The sequence below is a fragment of the Aulostomus chinensis genome, chromosome 5, assembly GCF_037954235.1.
Source record: "Aulostomus chinensis isolate RoL2024-O1b breed Wild chromosome 5, RoL_Achi_v1.0, whole genome shotgun sequence".
NCBI classification, from domain to species: domain Eukaryota; kingdom Metazoa; phylum Chordata; class Actinopteri; order Syngnathiformes; family Aulostomidae; genus Aulostomus; species Aulostomus chinensis.
Genome location: NC_141324.1, coordinates 19,165,661 through 19,183,814, shown reverse-complemented (window position 1 = coordinate 19,183,814; position 18,154 = coordinate 19,165,661). Strand labels below are relative to the sequence as shown.

The 18,154-nt window shown below is 43.2% G+C and overlaps 1 protein-coding gene across 2 annotated transcripts in view; it reads left to right on the top strand.

The window, feature by feature from the left end:
* The window catches only part of LOC147261616 (zinc finger protein 521-like), a 90,627-nt gene that overhangs the window by 42,829 nt on the left and 29,644 nt on the right, over window positions 1-18,154 (top strand). Inside the window, exons 5-6 of one of the 2 annotated variants that reach the window (XM_086203729.1) lie at window positions 33-117; window positions 470-502. In XM_086203729.1, coding sequence (XP_086059855.1) covers window positions 33-117; window positions 470-502 — 118 coding nt within the window. The remainder of the gene's footprint in view (window positions 1-32; window positions 118-469; window positions 503-18,154) is intronic. The other variant, XM_086203730.1, reaches the window with a different exon arrangement.

The following is an 18,154-nucleotide window of genomic DNA, read 5'->3' as shown; positions in this document are numbered from 1 at the left end:
AATAAGCCCCTTCCTCTTGCTGTTATTTACAGAAGAAGACATACCAGTGCATCAAATGTCAAATGGTCTTCTACAGTGAATGGGACATCCAGGTTCACGTGGCCAACCACATGCTGGGTAGGATATAACTATTCTTTGATTCTCAATGGTCTTTGTTGAAGTCCCTCAATGACACAAGTCAAGTAAACAATATAAATGTGTTTTTCTACATTTTCTAATTATGTCTATAATATAACATACACTTACTCTACCTGATGTGTGATTTCAGTGTCAGATGCAATGGTTTTGTGTGACCCTTCATCAGTACAATGTAGAAATCACTAAGCAAAATTCACCCAATTGCACAACAAATATTTTTTAACCTTGGCAACAACAACAAAAAAAAACAGTGTTTTCATATTTCATGAAGATTGATCACACACTGAGCATTGATGTGATATAATATAATATTTGACCCTGTCTCATTCAGGCTCACAAGTATCTGGATCACATCACCAAATAGGTGGAATTATTTTAATATTTTGACCATCAACTGCATCCCAAGTGTTGTGCATTTATACACCCATCATCTTCATTTCCCCATGCATGTGAATGGTCAAATATAGTATGTGTGCATGTATGTGGAGATTACTGAAATATTTAAATATAGATACAGATTTTAATCAAACTCTTAAAATTCCAAATTATGTTTTTGAAGAATCTCCACATTGCTACAGTACATTTTTTTTTATTTTGTTGCTTTCATGCATCTTTATTAGTTCATTCAGAGATTTTAATATTTCTTCCATGACGTCAAATCAACTGAAAAAATGGAATTCTTATATTTGATTACATTTTGCATCAAAATAATGTTGCAAATGTCCAAAGCTTCTTAAACAAAAGAGTGCTGGAGTAATACTAACGTCCACATTTTCAAAATGTCTTTGCTTTCTTTTGGTTGTCATTTGTATGCAGCAGGAATAATTTGTAGAGAACAGACAATTGGAAAACAGTTTTCTTGCCTGCAGTAAGTAGGCGTCTGAATTCCGGTCTCACGTTCCTTTATTCATTCATTTATTCAGCTCGTTTGGCGGCTCTTTCATTACACTGCATTATCTGTTGTCTTCAGTGGGAGAGAGACTCATTGATCTGGAACCAAACCGCCTCTCTGTTTGGGACACGCTTCTAGGCGCAGGTGAATTTAAACACGGTGGGCAATTCTATCAGGACCAGTAGGCAATTCTATCAGGGACCCACTGTTTGTGCATAAACAATCAGAAGCATGTGATTTGTGATTTTGATGCTGCGGTGTATTTGCAAAGGAGAGAGACGAGCTGAGAGTGTGTAGGTGTGTATTTTGTATTCATCTTTGCAATCTGCTCACCCACTAGTCTACTGGGGGTGCCTAATACAGTACCATGCCAGCATTAGTCCTTTCTCTAGCAAAGACAGGCACGGAGCACACTGGGAGGGTAGAAAACAAACCCCCCTACTGGTTACTTTATGTCTTTCAGCCGCACAAGCACACAGCTCCACCATAATAGTGGAATTCAGACAGCTTAAGATAACAGGAGGATAGGTGATTAGGTTATTGTCTGATGTCTTACTTCTCTGATATGCTGTTGCTTTGTATTCCACATGATCACGGGTTTCATCAGACTCCTCAAAAGGGTTTCTGTTAGATGCATTTGTTTTGTGATCTGCAAAATATGGAGAAAGAAGAAATCGTGGCGACAGTTTTGTCGAGGTTTGATAGCATTTTGTAAAAGAAGACAAAGAGGAAAGTAAAAAGAAAATGTGTGAAGAGGTGAATTGAAAAGCACGGGTAATTGTCGTGCATGGCTTTACATAGCGTCTGAATGTAGAATGGGGTTATAGCCAATCCAGCCTGTAATCACTGCAAAGCTAAATTGAGCCAAAAACGCAGAAAAAAATACTCATTTGGAAAAGCTCTAAATACCTTTTCAACTGAAAAAAAAGGGACACTTTCTCTCTTTAATGGCCATCTGCACAGGAGAGGGGAAACAGGGGGCTGGGGTCATCTCCGCTCAGCTGTCAGCGTTATTAGCGTAGGTAATGGAGCAGACGCTGGATTCATAGGGGTGTTGTTTTCATCCATGCCCCGCTCCATGGTGTCAGTTCACACTGATAACTCTATATATAGTGATGTGGTGTGACATAACCGTAGCGCTAAGTGTATGGAACAACAAAACCTGAGCCTGTCTCAACCAGACAACTCCATATTAGCTGCCTTTGTAATACAATAGTCTCCATAAACCAAGTGCACTCCACCTTCACCTCCTTCCATCGGGCTGGAGTGCTCATGGCTGCCTCTTCTGTACCACTGCCAGCACATTTTCATGCACTCCGATGATGACGGTCCTGGTTCAGACATAAAGCGTAGCTGTTGTGGCCAGATACTCAACATTTACTATGATGACAGAAGTAAATGAAAGGGAAGGAGGTGGCTGTGGGTGCAGAGGGGTGTGCTACGGACCAGCCCCCATCCAAGCCTGCGAGCAGCCCCACGTGTCTTAAGATGGAGGTCGCAGCCTGCTAGGGCCCAGATGGATCAGTACACATTTGCCGTACAGCTGGTCGCTCTGTTTGGGGACCTGGTGTGATACTCCTATGGAGAAAAAAATGATATCGCCACCATCCAAGGAGCAATTTAATAGCAGGCCAGAAGACAGCTGGCCACTCTTTAGTTTAGAGTTTTTTTGGCATGGCACACCAACAGAATTGAGGGTGTCCGATTTTTCTCCAGAGACACACAGATTTATACAGCTTTCAGCTGCTGCAGTCACTGTCAAATCCCTTATTCACATTTTTATTTGAGATTAGAAACCAAATCTGTCTGTCAACTTGACAGCATGATTTATAGAAATTGCATGAGGGAAAATATTTAATCATTTCTCAAAGTTGTCTTTTCTGTCTGTGTTTTTTTTTTATTTTTTATGAGGACTTTTGAAGGTCTTTCATTGACACAAAGCCTGTTTGGTTTTATCAGCACGCCATCATGCCACCCCATGGCTTCACTTTGACCCTACTGTAAACTATGACATTTGGAGCCTCACGGGGGGTACGTTTGGCCCATTTATCGTACTGTTTCAGATGTCCCTGTGTGGATTTTCAGAGCCATGTTTTGAATCATATGCTCTGTCTTAAAGGGTCTCAAAGGTGAAAAGGGGGTTTTGCTTTTCCATTATATCGCCTCTCAATCCAATTCTCTTCTCACTCCTGTGTATTCTCCTGCCAAGGTGGCAGTGCTCAGAAGGACAGTTGTAAACAAACCACATCCCAGAACAGTGTTTCTGGGGTCACCTCTACAGTTTTTTTGGGTTGGTGACAGCAGAGAGCTTGAAGCCAAGTCAGGGAGGAACCTTCTCTCACAGAGAGGAGCCGGTGGCCTGGTCAGCCCAGGCAGAGGGGGGCACTGGAGGGGTGGAATGGTTCGGGGGCGGAGAGGGAAAGGCACATTTGCTGTACAGCTGGCCGCTCTGTGTGAAGCAGGCACTGAGGGCCGTTACAGAGCTGGAGAGGAGAGCGAGTGAGAGGCCTTTAGCTCTCCTCTCGTTCCTCCTCCTCTCTGTTCTTTCCTTCTCATTCCCCCTCGCTGCCTGTCCCTTTTTTGTCTGTCTCACACACTCCCATTTTCTTATTAACCAAGCTCCATCCTGGTGAAACATACTGCATTAGTGGGAGACAAACACAAGGCATATTTGAAGCTGAAAGCCTTGTTTTGTCTCCTGCTAAGGGCTGCATATAATCCTTGACATGTATCCTTTTGTCTCGGATCCCTGGAGCAACTTATCTGTTGATTTTTATGGTTTCCATCACTGTCGCTGCCCTGGTCAACAAACACTCTACTCCAGTCCTCCTGGTGCCTTCAACAGTATTTGGCATATTAATTCTTTCTTTCTTTTCCCACAATCCCATTTGATTTGTTACATCTGATGTCGTTCCCTTCATTTCTGCGACTCATTCATACACATGTAATCTGCTAACAAACATGGCCAAACATTCCTCATTTGACTCTTTGGGGGGGGGGGATACATCAGTCAGAACTCAATAGACAACACGGCACAGGAACAGAATCAATCTAATGAAATAAATAATAGAACAGGTTTGGACCAGCCAGTGGAAACAAAGGCAACCATGCGTGCCATATACCGAGTGTGATATCTGCCTGCTTTTATTAATTGGTGATTAATAACGCCTCTCTGTTCGTTAGCGCAGTCACCTCCCGTGCAGCCAAGTGTGCTGCTGCTAATATGCAATTATGCGCACCTTACTGCTTGTTACATTATACCTCTCCCAGACTAATGTGGCATCCATGAGGTGAATAGAAAACAGCTGCAAAAAAAAAAAAAAAAGCGCGACCAACATTCTCACATTCACTGTGCCTGTCTGGTTTAGAAAAAGGAAAAAAAAAGTTTCCTACAAATGCCTCAATGCAACCAGGAGACTGCATTAAAAGTTTTACAGCATTGCAGAGACTGTTTTGCTCTTCCTGGTGTTTTTGTTGTAAAGCAGAGGTAATTGACATCACCACGGGGATGCTATGTTGCTAGGCCAGACAAGCTCGGTCTGATGTGGTCCTTATCTATCGATTTTCCTGACATTTCCGCACACCTCACAGACTAGGCCAACATGTGAGAAAATATCTGATTCTTTCAGTTCATACAGCTTGTTTGTACAAACTCTGAGCGAATACTTGCTGCCCCTTGCTGAATTGCAATTGGCAGTTTGATGTCACCATGGTGATTTGTGGTGTTCGGTGATTGGTTGTTAATCATTCTAGAAGAATTTTAGAAAACCTGCCATTTTAATATATATTTTTAGATGAAAGTCTAGTTGGGGACAGTGTGAATAAAGGTAGACTCTTCCTGTTCTTCGTGATATGTTTTATTGATATACAGGAGGGACGTCTCCTTTAGAGTGTTAATGCCAACCCTTGTTCTGAAGTGAAGCCCCATAAATACTGGATGATCAGAATTAACCTCTGCATTACTCCACCTCCCCGTGGTCTATGAGATGTCACCAAGGCCATGGGTGAATGTGCACCCCTGGTCTGATGGGGTTGCTTAGCAGTCAGACTAGAGGGAGGAGGGGGGCTTATGGGAGAAGTGCAAACAGACAGTCCCGCTTCAGTAAAGGTCAGAGCTGCAACCCACACCTCTCAAATCCCAGCCTGGCCCTGGGTTCCAGGCGTGCCTCGAGATTCCTGTGGTAAGGGAGAATTATGTGATGCACTACTGCGTTGCTTTTAAAGGTTGTCAGCACCAATAGTAGTGTGACAGATCTGATCTAACTTTGTGTAGTACTTTCCGGAAGGACACAAGAAACTATGATATGAAACCGTTTCAGCGTTGTTCTCAAAATTGCTGTTAAGCGCATTTCATGGGTGAAGAGAGGTTTGTTTTAGAATAAAAACAGACTCCCCAAGTGTACCGCCTAAAAAAGTTTTCACTCACTTTATGGAGTGGTTTTCCAAAGTACAGTGTTCGAATGACTATCCTCATCGAACTTTTACTTTGTGAATGGCAGACAGGGGAGGAGAGGGGAGGGGCATAGGGTTCTGAAAGGCCCCCCAGCGACAAAGCCTTAATAATCATGTGAGCAGCGCTGGACTTCATTACCCTCCTGTTCGACAGGCCGAGTGCCAGCCTGGATTGCTGGCTGGCTGTGGCAAGGTCAACGGCGGAGGAAAAACCAGTTACTGTGTTACTCTGGAGCGGAATGGAGAGGGGCGGCCATCTGTCAGCTCGGGCCTGCCATACCCGCAGAGCAAATGGACACGGGCGACCAGAGGAGAGGCCACAGACACCCATAGAGCTAAACCCAGTGAGCATAACACGAAGGCATGGACAGAGATCCAGCCAAAGAGATGGGCCTTGGTACCACTAAAACACATATATATACACACACACACACACACACACACACACACACACACACACACACACACACACACACACACACACACAAGCAGAGAAGATAAGGCTATCTCCAAGAAATTTGGCAGCAGGTTGAGTGTGTTTATGCGTGTTTGTTTTTAGTGTCAGCGCACTATTGGGCCCCTACTGTTTTAAGTCCAGATGGCAAACCATTTGATAAAAAGTTGATAAAAGTTGTGCTTGGCTTGCCAATTGTGAATGTTTTAATCATGCTTTATAAAGACAAACTCCTTGTGAATCTAAAAATGTTATCTTTGCTTTCAGACCACATTTTATATTTCTACAGGGAAGAGAGGGATCCAGTGGATGAGCATGTTTTCATCCTAGTGCCATACAAACACCATGACTTGACGTACCCTCAGATGTTTCAGCCTCTAGTTTGAGTGTTTCACCTTGCTAGCTGTTTGTCGGCTCCTGAGTTTCTCTGTGAGGACCTTTACGATGCCCTCTGGCCAAAGTGGAAGAACCCTGTGGAATGTTCCAAAGCTCTCTAATAGGTTTCAGGTGCTGCGGGCCACCAGCCAGCCCCCCACCATCACCCCACTCCGTGTGTGTTGTGTGATAGGACTCCCCGCTCAACGGTCAAAGCACCGCCATTTCTCCTCTAAAAGAGAGAGGGCAGAGCTATGAAATGGATACCTGCATTTACTGTAAAATCTAGTCTTTACAGTAGGTGTTTTTTTATTTGATCTGAACTTGAGCTGATATGAAAAATGCAATTTTAAAGCATTAGTTCAGATCCTTGGTTGACTATTCTACAACACATGGCAAAAAAAACTAGAAGAAAATGATTTTTTTGGATTTTCATATCAAAATTAAATCTATTTGTCTTTCTGTAAACCTGAAACTGACACATGCTTAACATGAGGATATTAGGATGTAACAACCAATTTCAACATATATATATAACAACCACATGTCAGTCAATCTCAGCTTTAGCATACGCATGTATAGCTCTAAAAGCTAAGATACGTTAGCCATCTAGCTTAAAAAAAAATCATGCACCTTTGTGTCTTTGGCTGTCTGTCACCTCAAACCCTGTTGCCCCCCCCCCCCCCCCCCCACACACACACACAAATACCATGTAATTTAATTCATTTATGAATTCTGAAGCCCGAGGACTGTTTTAGCAACCACATGCAACTCAAGATGGGCCCACTTGTTTAGCATACACAGTACAGCCGTGTCTACAAGCTAAGACACATTAGTTAGCGAGCTATCGACAATGACTTCGGCTGTTTGTAGCCCCAAACCTTGTTGTATTCCCCCAAAACACATCTTAATTTCATTTTATTAATTTAATCGTATTTTGGACTGGGGAGTGCTTTAACAATATCAAGCTCAAGATTGGCCCACTTTTCAGTGTTCCAATAAAATTCCTCCCAGTGTCATTTCCTGACTCTCCATCTTGTTTCACTCGAACACATCACAGTACAGTTGTTGAGAAGCCCTCAAAATGCCATTTCAACTGGACTTTAAGCTCTCCAATCCACTTTAACCAAGACTAAAGCAGGAGCACATTCTCCCACACGTGGATGAAGTTTGGGCTGAATTACAGCTTGCATATTTACCATCCGACAACTCAGCAAAGCTAAAGTTCCTCCTTGTTTTTCTTGTACCCGACCCCCACGGCTTCAGCATCAACATGCTCCGGAAAACAGGGAGATGGTCCTGGGCAATTCCCCCCTACGTTAATGGAAATCAAACAGGAACTCCCTGGATGAAAGCTTTATTAGTTATTAAGGTTTAATGTTGATATCAATGCTTATGTTTACTGGAGTGCACCGTGCTGCTGATGTGGAATTGTCAGAGAGGTGCAGATTTAGAAAGGAATTAGTGTACACCCAGGATTTAATTAAAGGGATCTATTTCCATCTTGTTAGAAAGAGATAATGTGAGTAGCGCATCCATCATGGGTTACAGTGCTCCATGTGGCTAACACATTGTATCCTCTACAGTAGGTGCTTATACATTATTGGGTGGAAATGTATTTGGGTGTAAGTATCAAGCTGCACATTTATTGCGATATTATACTTTGAAATAACACTTTATTTCTTTCATGGAGATAAAAATACACGTGACAGTCATTATATTCAAAATGGTCACACTTCCACTCTTTTCATACGTCTTGTTCCATTTCCAGCGTGACGATGGAGTGTGAACACTGAAGCGACGTGGCCTCTTTGTCTCTCCATTTGTCCCACCGCTGCCTAGAGACCGAAACCTTAAGCCACTCACTCTCTGATTAATCTTTAACATTTATAATTACTAATTAAGTTAGTAAGAGACTTTTAATGTAGTCTTCCTTGAATGGGGAGCAGCGAGGACAACAGATCATTAGCTTCAATAATGAACGTGGATGAGACAGATAATGGCCTATGATAGGTGAATACTGACAGTCGTATTAAATGAGGCGAGTATATGGGAAATGCTGCACAAGAAGCACTTCATGTAGTCAAAGGCACAAGGTACTGAAGTAAATCTAGAGCGGCTCCGGAGTATTAGGAAATCTATCTTAGAGTTTGTACTAATTAAAACATATATCCGTGTAGTCAGGTCTATATTTACATGCAGCATGTAATGTACATCTGCAGTGCTAACTGTGTCAACCCTTGCTTTTATTTATTCATTCACCCTGGTTTCATTGAGTTTTTGGTCTCCCTGATGTCTTCGGCGTAGCTCATTATCACATTATTACATTAGTGTCTGCATTATCCTGGTGGCTGTAAGTTGCTGCCCATTAAAAGAGTCATTTCGTCTCACTTTTTTTTTTTTCTTCTTACCTTAACGACGATGCTACCCTGGCACATTCCGTGAGCTTTCCCCACTTTGGGGAAGGTGCTTATGCCATAATGATTATTATCATTAAGAAGATATTAATGTGCTTAGTGTTTGCGACCCAGCTGCTCATCATGGCCTGAGCTCTCCGTCGGGGAGGGAAGAGAGCGGCTGCCAAAATGGACAGTGCACGTTGGCCACCGCCCCACCTGTCCAGAGGTTTCAGGGTCAGTGGAGGTCACACCTACCTACGTCGCTACCCTCTGCTGAACTAGAAGAGGGATGGTTTGCTACACAAAAATGCCACTGTGTAATGTGTTGAGGAATTAAGTTAAAAAAGGGTGAATGAATGAAAATTCGCAGAATGATTTGATTTTTTCAAAACATCTTCCTTCATACAATATCAACATACATATTGTGTTACTCTGCAATGAAGGTGTTTTCCCTCTAGAGACTCATGCTGCATAATTATTTACTCCACTTCAATGTTGCTATTTTTTTTTCACTGTCAGCAAAAGCATTCATCTTGCATTCATTCACAATTTCCTAGAGCCTCAAGCGACCTTTTCAAATTGCTTCTTTTGTCTATTCAACAGTCCAAAATACTCTTTATACTTCGTCATAAATAACAACAAAGCAAAACAAAAAACATTTTGGAATCTCATATTCAAGTCTCAGGATTTACAAATTTTTGATGTTTTGCTTGGAAAAAAAGGAGTTATCGAATATCAGACTAGATTATCTTTTGATCAACTAAATGATTCATCATTGCAGCTCTAGATGCATGCAAATGTTGCGCACACATGCGCGAACAGGAAATTAAATAGATTTAAAATTAAACTTCTTTATCTGAAGTAGGGTTCTGTTTTTAATCTTTAAACCACCAAAAACTTTCGATCGGATTTCTAGAAATCATCTTGCGCCCCTCATCTTTGTCTCCCCCGCTAAGGAAACCCTAAATATAGGTGATATTGTGCTAAAAAGGAACAAAGGAAACATTTGTGCGATATATGAAGACGAAAAACAAAAGACAGCAGGCAAATTAGCCAAAGACTCTAATCAAAAAGCCTTCTGCTTTTGCTGTATTTTAACAGTCAGTGAAAACTACATCCTGTTCTGAAGCCGTACTCAGATCAGCAGCGTGCAGGCTGAATGCTGAATGCAGCCTGGCGCAGCATCCTCCAGTTTCAAATTGCTGCTTCATTAGGGTTTGGAAAAGAAACCCATGGTTACATTTAATCAAACGAATCGGTATGGCAGACCCACATAATCAATCACAATCCTTATCCAACCAATATGCTACATTCTGTAACTACCAAGCTGGCTTGTAGAAAAGTCAATTATGGCCTCTCTCTGCTCTTCTGCTGTGATACTCTGCTGTTTCTGCGGTTGTTTTCATTATGCAAACAGCAGCATATGTGTAGCCTTGTCCCATTCATACAGTTATTTCCTATTTTTCTTTTTTATACTGCTAGTTCTTATTGGACACACAATCCGGGGGGGTTGTTGGGGAGTATGATGCGCCATATCTGGAATAATCAAATTAACTATTCATGATTTTGCTCTCAAACTAACACTTGTGTTACACAGTTGGCTGCAGCCAGAGATGTTGTTCATATTTCATATGTTGTGTCCATATAGATGTGTTCTCTCCGTCTCCCTTTATGAAATCATTTACTGCTCTACTTTTCCGTATCCCTGAGCACATTCATGTGGATGCGCACTCACAATAAACAAAGTCACATACTGTACACTCGATCCATCAATCCATTTTCCCTTCTTCTCCGTGTGTGTTCCTCCTCTCTACCTTTTCACTCCGGCCTCGCACACAATCAATGTGCTCTACGTAATATGCACGAGCAGGGAAGCACACACATACACACACAAGGTAGCTAGGTTGGTGGGGGCCATGGCTGCAGCTCTTCTGCGCAGTCCCAGAGTGGCTCCCGGGGCTCGGCTGCCAGTTGTTTGCCAGTGTCTCCGGGTGGAATTCATTCAAATTAAAGCGGTGGAATGAGGCCCGAGTCCCAGAATGCCTCGTCCCTCTCCTTCATCAGCATTCCGCCGATGAGAGTAATTAAAGCAGAAATTAATTCTGCTGTAAGCAGAGGAGCCACAGAATAACTGATATTAGAGGCTGAATGATGAATGCTTGGCATCAAGGGAGGTCTCAGGGGAGGAAGGGGAAATTCACAGATCTTTCTTTCTTTCTGTTTTTTTCTCCTTTCTGTCTTTCTTTGGTGCATGTTGTCTACATTTTCCTTTCTCTCTATCTGTCTGCTTCCTACTTGCCCCGTCTCATCTTTTAATTTCTTTCTTTTTCATTCTTTCATTCGTCCTTCTTTCTGCGGTGCCTACCGATTGCCACAAAGAGCTGAGCCATTGGATTTAAGCATGAGTGAAGATGCTGCTGCTAAGCCTCCTCTGCTCACTAACAGTAGTCCACATTCTGTAAGCACTGGTGCTCTTTGGTTCAGTCAACAAGCCTATTGGAGTGTACTGATGCTGAAAATGCTAGTCCTTTGTTGTTTGTCAACAGATGCAGAAATGGGGAACAGTGATTCCAGTGAAGGTATTCTGAAATATATTTGGATGTATAAACTGTTGCAGAGAGAGAGAAAAAAATAGAAATCCATGTGATTGTTAATCAGAATGTGAGCAGCAATAGAAATGTGGGATTATTTGAGTATAGTGGCTTGGAACTAATCACTGTGTATTATTTCTAAAACAAACTGCCTTCTCTCTGACATTGTTCAAGACTGAACCTTGCAACTCTCCAGATGATGTGATATTCTACCCAGGATGATTCAATGATCTCTCACGTCCCCTGATGCTTTATTTTTGGAATCTTTAGCGAGAGCAGTCACAATACTGGAAGACAAACAACTGAACTCATGAAACACAGAGGCTGTCAGCGAGACTGTTTTCCTCTCTTAAAATCAAATGGAATTGAACAAAGGTTAGCTCTGAGGGGCTTTATGGTAATGTGATATACGATGCTAGCATAGAATTTGCCATTGCATGTCTTAGCGCTGTCTGATTCCAAGAAAGGAGTGAATGGTAATTTTACTGACCTCTGCCCCTCCCTCTCTTATTCAGCCCTCTGGGTGAAAAGCCTGAGGAGGTAATAAACAATAGATAGATTTGTCTTGTTTGTATTTCAGCTGCTGCTCTCCTAATGACACAGGAGATCGAGCTCTATTTTGAAAATAATACATAGCAAGATGTGCAGGTAGTTGTGTTGCATTTTTAATTGGTTTGTGCTAAATAATATCTCAATCAGATGTAAATGAAATGGAAACTCAACCTGAGATTTGCTGACGGGTATGAAGAATTTAGCAGGCTGGCTTGCAGTTGAAACAGAGTGAATTATTAGAGACTATAAAGAGCCCAAATGCAGAGGAGATGGGTCCCACAGAGACCAGACGGCAGCTAAACCAACCACGAACCTGTTGATGAGGCAGATAGCTAGACAGATAGCGGAGATGTGAACCTTCCCTGGCCTCACAATTCGTAATGTACCTTGATGCAGCACAAAAAGTCACATCCTTAGGTTCTATATTACTGCATGACTACTTTTTCTGTCAATTAATGTGCATATTAATTCCTTTTAAATGTAAACATTTCCTTGGAATATAAGAAGGCAAATGTGTGACTATTCAAAACCCCTTTTTCACAAGCAAGAAAATCTGCCAGCTATGTGCTGCTACCGTTAGGCTACATATGAGTCTGTTGTGCCATTCAGGTAGGCTATAGCATGTCATATGAGTCTGTTGTGCCATTCAGGTAGGCTATAGCATGTCATATGAGTCTGTTGTGCCATTCAGGTAGGCTATAGCATGTCATATGTGTCTGTTGTACCATTCAGGTAGGCTATAGCGTGTAACGGCTACTTGTGTTTGCAGACGTTAGCTCCTCACAGTGAGAACAGCGAATGCGTGTTGCACATTTTACACACAGTGTGTATCTTGTCCAGGTCATGTTTCCTAGTAAGTTCATAAAACCAAATTGTGCCCAGATGCCTTCTAAAAGAACTGGGTGTGTTTTTTGTCACAGAATAGATGCTGGTTTCTGCCCCCCTCTGACATATTTCCCATAATGTTAGCTTAGCATGTAGCTGTTTACATTGTACCCACAGTTCAATGCATCATGGCTCCTGGATTTAATCAAAACTTTTTGTAGATACAAATGTATGGATAACAACATACACCACTTAATATTCCTTCATTTGAATGGAGGATATGAAACATGAAGCAAAAATAGTAATCATCAAGTGAAGATGCTTCTTCTAAATAATTTAGTGGTGTCTTTTTATAGATACAAGGTTTACCTATGGACCTGACTAAAAGCTAAGTACTTAGCTGCAGTTTTCGGAGTGTATCATGTTGCTGTAGTGCATGATCATCCTCTCTATCATTCCGAATATTGCTGCCGTTATGAGCAGTGAGGGCACATTTTGATGTCTGCCATCCTGGAAATGGCGGCTGCATTGTTTGTTTTTGTTTCACATACCAATAAAAAAGATGCACTCAAAATGAAACCTCGGTGTAACGATGACCTTAAACGCAATGACACTTTCCCATAACATTGTCCTGTCCAATAGTCCAGAACTCCCCTAAGAGGCCTTACAGCAAGTCTAGGAGGAACCAAATGAGAGAGAAATCGATTACTTTCCTCTCTCCACTGTCTCTGTCCTGGCTGAATTACTGAAACAAGATGCTGCACTTAGAGGAGTCTTCGGAGAGGGAGAGGGAGAAATAGAGAGAGAAACACTTTTCGGGACATGGGTGCCATTTAGACTCGGACCATCTTCTCACAGAAAGCCACTAAAAGCAGTGAATGATCCTTTTCCTGTCCCTGGATGGGAGTTGGTTAGTCTCCTGTGGTTAAGTGAATACAGAACTTCCACTCACATTTGAGGTCAATGCAAGATCATTAAAGATTATTACTTTCTCAAGTCCAAGAATGACATTCATAGACCTGATTTCATCCTACAGAGTCGCAGGATGATGTGTCCAAAAGCATGCGACCAGACCACATACCCCTAATCGGATCTTGTTTTCAGGCATCCTGCTTAACATCCACACCAGGTTTTATTGTCTGAACTATGAAGATGAAAATGAATCCCGCTCGTTTGGTAGACAGAACGGGGTGCTTAAGGGACCCAATCCCTGTAAGTGCCATTAAGTGGAAATTGCCGTTCACATATTCCAGTGGTTTGATTAATTACACTCTCTCATGTGCTTTCATAAAGGCCCAATGAAATATGGGGAGCAAATTGCATTGTGTTCCTGTATCCTGTTATGTAAAAGCAGTTTAATTATTGACACATGTTTTGCCACCTGGCAGGGGAAAGGATGGTTGGACATGAATAGAAATCATGCAATAGATATTATGGACAGGTAACACTTGAGATGTGCATCTGTGACTCATTTATGTCCCCATCTTCACCCCGTATCAGGTTCTCTGTTTGAATCACCGCAGCAAAGAGTCGACATGATCAGCTGGATGTGTCAGAATTATAAGAGAAGCATTTTGACAGTGACTGCACTTTTGAACCTGTTTAACTTTGTGTGGCGAGACTGCTGTTTGAAAGGTCTCTTTTAATAAATATGTAGTTAGGGAGATATTTTGAAGGCTGCTCACGCTCTCTCGGGGATTAATAAGATCACTACTGGCTTTCTGTGATATCTTAAGATAGCTCTTTTGATCAGAGCACAGGCTGAGACACCACTGACACACTGCTACATTGAACTCAAGGAAGTAGCATAAGACAACAAGCTTAAGTGCAGTTTTAGTGAGGTCTTTATACCCCGCTTTCTTGTGGTTTTCTCTGTGAGTGTTTTTTGATAGCAGTGCCCTCTACTGTCACGGAGACTTAATAACACCGCAGTGTGTCAGGCCACTGCTTCCTTCTGTTGTAGCCAGTAGCATTTAGGCTCCACTCTATTCTGTATTCTGCAGTGTATGTGGAGGTATTAGCTCATAAAACCCTCCTACTGTCATATGATCCCATCGCCATCCCTGAGCTGTATATGAACAGCAGGCCTCTGATACTTAGTCCCAAGCTGTTCCTGTTTGCCCAAAACGATCAGGCCTGGCCTCGTGCTCTCTACCTGATCTAGTTGACTGCGCTGTGTAAGTTAGGTAGGCAGTCCCTGTCTCCTTCCCCCGCCTCCTTCCCAATATGCACTTGGACCCAGGCTCAGGCTGCACCTTTTGTGTTCCACAGGGATAGGGAGCCAGATGGAGGAATTTGATTAACCAGCAGTGGAGGACCAAATGTTCAATTGGATACAGAACCAGTTGGAAAGCGAGAGGGAGCGAGGGATGAGGCGGGGGTAGAGGGAGAAATCTAAAATGGCTGGTCATGTGCGCCGGCCAACACTTTCCAAAGGGGAGCCCAAACAGACACTGAGGTGTAGTAATGCAGAAGCCCTTTTCCAAGTACCAGCTGGGCCTTTTAGGAGCTTCTACCCCCACAACAGACACTCGGCAGCCTCTGAGCAGCTTGACTTTACCATATGTGGAACTTTTTTATGCTCCACCTGGTTTCCCCAGGGGATCTGTGCCACTGGGATGCCGGAGGCAGGTGAATTGCTCTTAATGCAAGGCAGTGAATCACTGGGCCAACAACATGAGGGAAGTGTCTAGAGAGAAAATGGATCTGTAGAATGACTGGCGCGGACTGGCGCGACCTTGGAGCTAATGCCAGCTGTGAGGGAAAAAAAAAGACAGTGTGACGTGTCAGTGTGTGCCACTTTAATGTTATCCACACTTTAGCATCTGATGACATCGTGAATCTGTTGTTATGGTTCTTTGTTAGTAGGATTACACAAAAACTTTGAGGCAGGTTTTCATCAAATTTAATGCAGAGATAAAGCACGTCTCAAAGAAGCACCCATACAAGTTTGTGACAGAGTTGTTTAGCATGAAGAAAAAGGGGCAAGTTTTTGGTCTCTTTTTAGAAAGTACATGCGATTGCCCCCTTATTCATAATGTGGTGTTTTTAAAAAAGAATGGAACATCCATTCAAACACTGCGTCTTTGTCAACACTCTTCTGGAGCGACTGTGCTGCTATCATTTCTGCTTTACCTGTTTCATTCAACTGTAATTGTTTCATTGCAATCTACATATCTGACAGTTGTGCCCTAATAACTGCGGTATGGCAGTTTCTTAATTAGATGTTTGCGAGTTTCATGCGTACAGTCATCAAGCATCCTCAGCTGTTGTATCTCTGATTGGAAAAGGAATTTTAGCTCAGAGAGTCCAGACCATCAGGACAGGTAGGTCAAATAAAGAAAATTTTGGACTGAAAGTGAAGGTGTGGTCACTCTCCAGCCTGCACCTGTCTCACTGAGTCTATGGCAAAAAGCCAGAGGTCAGGGGTCACCACAGGGGGCTGTCAAGGTCAAAGGTTTATCACTCTCCGAGGGGTCCTGGAGCCATAACTCAGACCCTACAGTACACACGATCTGCCCAGTTGACTTTTTTCTTCCCCCACTTTTTCTAATCCTTCCAAATGGCTCAGGCCAAGCGCCTGACAGCAGCAAGAGAAACAAACTGTGGGGTGTGGAGCTCTAAGCCATCAGCTGGAGATTTCACTTTGAAAAGATTCCCTTTTACTCACTGCCCTTTCCACCAATCAGAGAGCCCGCCAGAGTCCAGGCGCCCAGAGCAGCTGCCCCCTGACCCTGCCAGCGGTTGTTGGTTTATTTTGTTTGGGCATTTTAGAGAGGATGGGGATGCTTTTGACAGGTCAGGCAGCAGGACTTGGATGAGGTCTTCAGCAAAGACAGCCAGAGAGGGTGAATTTCACAGGTTGAGAATAGACTCACGCTACTCTTAGTGTTGCAGTCATATTGCGTGCGAGGTTGTCATATTCATTGAGACATGTGGAAAATGGCCCATTTTGGGGGGAAAAGAGGGGCCATTCATGCAAATTCAATTCCATCAAGCAGACAGAAATTCCTTGATACCCTGTTTATGCAGCTGTGCCCTCCGATTAAATTACACCAAACCTCCCTCCTGCGCCTCCCGGCTCCTCCAAATTTGCCAGGAGCCGTAGATGGGTCTCCCAGTCATGAGGGACAGTGGAGGAGGGAAAGAGAATTGAAGTGGCACATGACCCAGAGTTATACCTACCTGTGACGCTAATTGGGGCAAAGCCATTGAGCTTCTGTGGGTCAGAGACGTGGCCTCTCGTGTGGGGTGGGGAGCACATTGGGGCAGGGGAAGGAAGCATGTCCCCAGAAGAGACGTACTAACCGTGCTGCTGTAGCACCAACTCTGACGGACCATGGGGAATGGACCTGCCGCATCGAGCCTGTCAGCTGTTCCAGCAGCGCAGAGCGATCGCGGAGCCTTCCATCGGGACTGTATTACTGAAGCCTTTTCTTCTCTGTCTGGTTTTTTTTTTTTTTTTTGGGTGGGGAGGGCATAGTCTGTGTGCAAGAGGGGGGTGTTGAGCGGTATAATTGAGAGCACAGAGGGAGTTTCTTCACTCCATCTTATGATTTGGAGGTGAAGACAAGCGCCCTCGGGGGCCCCCTGTCAGAGCTTTTGGGCGCACTCAGTACAGACTTCAATAAAAACACACAAAAAGAATTCCCCCACAAGGGCGCCTGGCTGAATTGCTGACGCCAATGTAAAAGATTCCGTTTTCTGTGAATCATTTAGTACGCGACCCTGAGCTCTCTACATAACGTGACAATAACAGGAACCCCCCACCCACCCGTCTTCCTTATCATAAGAAAAAAACAGTTCCAACAACCCAGAGAATGCTTTTTTCACACATACTATTTCTCACATCCATCACCCTGTGCCACTCCTCCATTTTCCTCTTCCCCTCCCACCTCTCAGTCTTCTTTTCTTTTCTCCTTCCACTATATTCCTGTCATGACAAATGTCAAATACAGTCAGTTAGGAGAGTGTTTTTTTTTTTCTCTTTTCGATAACCAAGAGCTTGCCAAGTCGAATGTGCGCTGGGACAAGGCTGCTGCGGAAGCATCACATTGGAGCATCAGCATCAGATATTTCTGTGAAAGTAACAGAAATGTTTGAAGGTGTTGTCACAAGCTCACAGGTTCCGGCTGTTTGTGTGCACCGGGGGAAATGACGCCTTCTCAGCCCTTTTGTCTCCTCCCTCCCTATTGTTGTTTTTAAACTTATTTCTCTGTTTAGTTGTTATCACTTTTATTGTGGTTAAGAATCTCAGCATGGCTGTTTCTGTGCGTTCTGACAGAGGGGGTCGGTGTTGTAGTCAGAGTTAAAATTAGAGGAGTTGCTTTTCTGTGTGACTTGGAGACATGTCATCTTCTAGAAGCAGCGGGGAGTCTGTCAGTCACAGCCATGGTGTGTTTTAATCATCTCTGTCCCACTTGGAGAAGCGCTGACGGTTAGAGTGAGGGTTCCCTCCCCTGGACAATACCAGTAT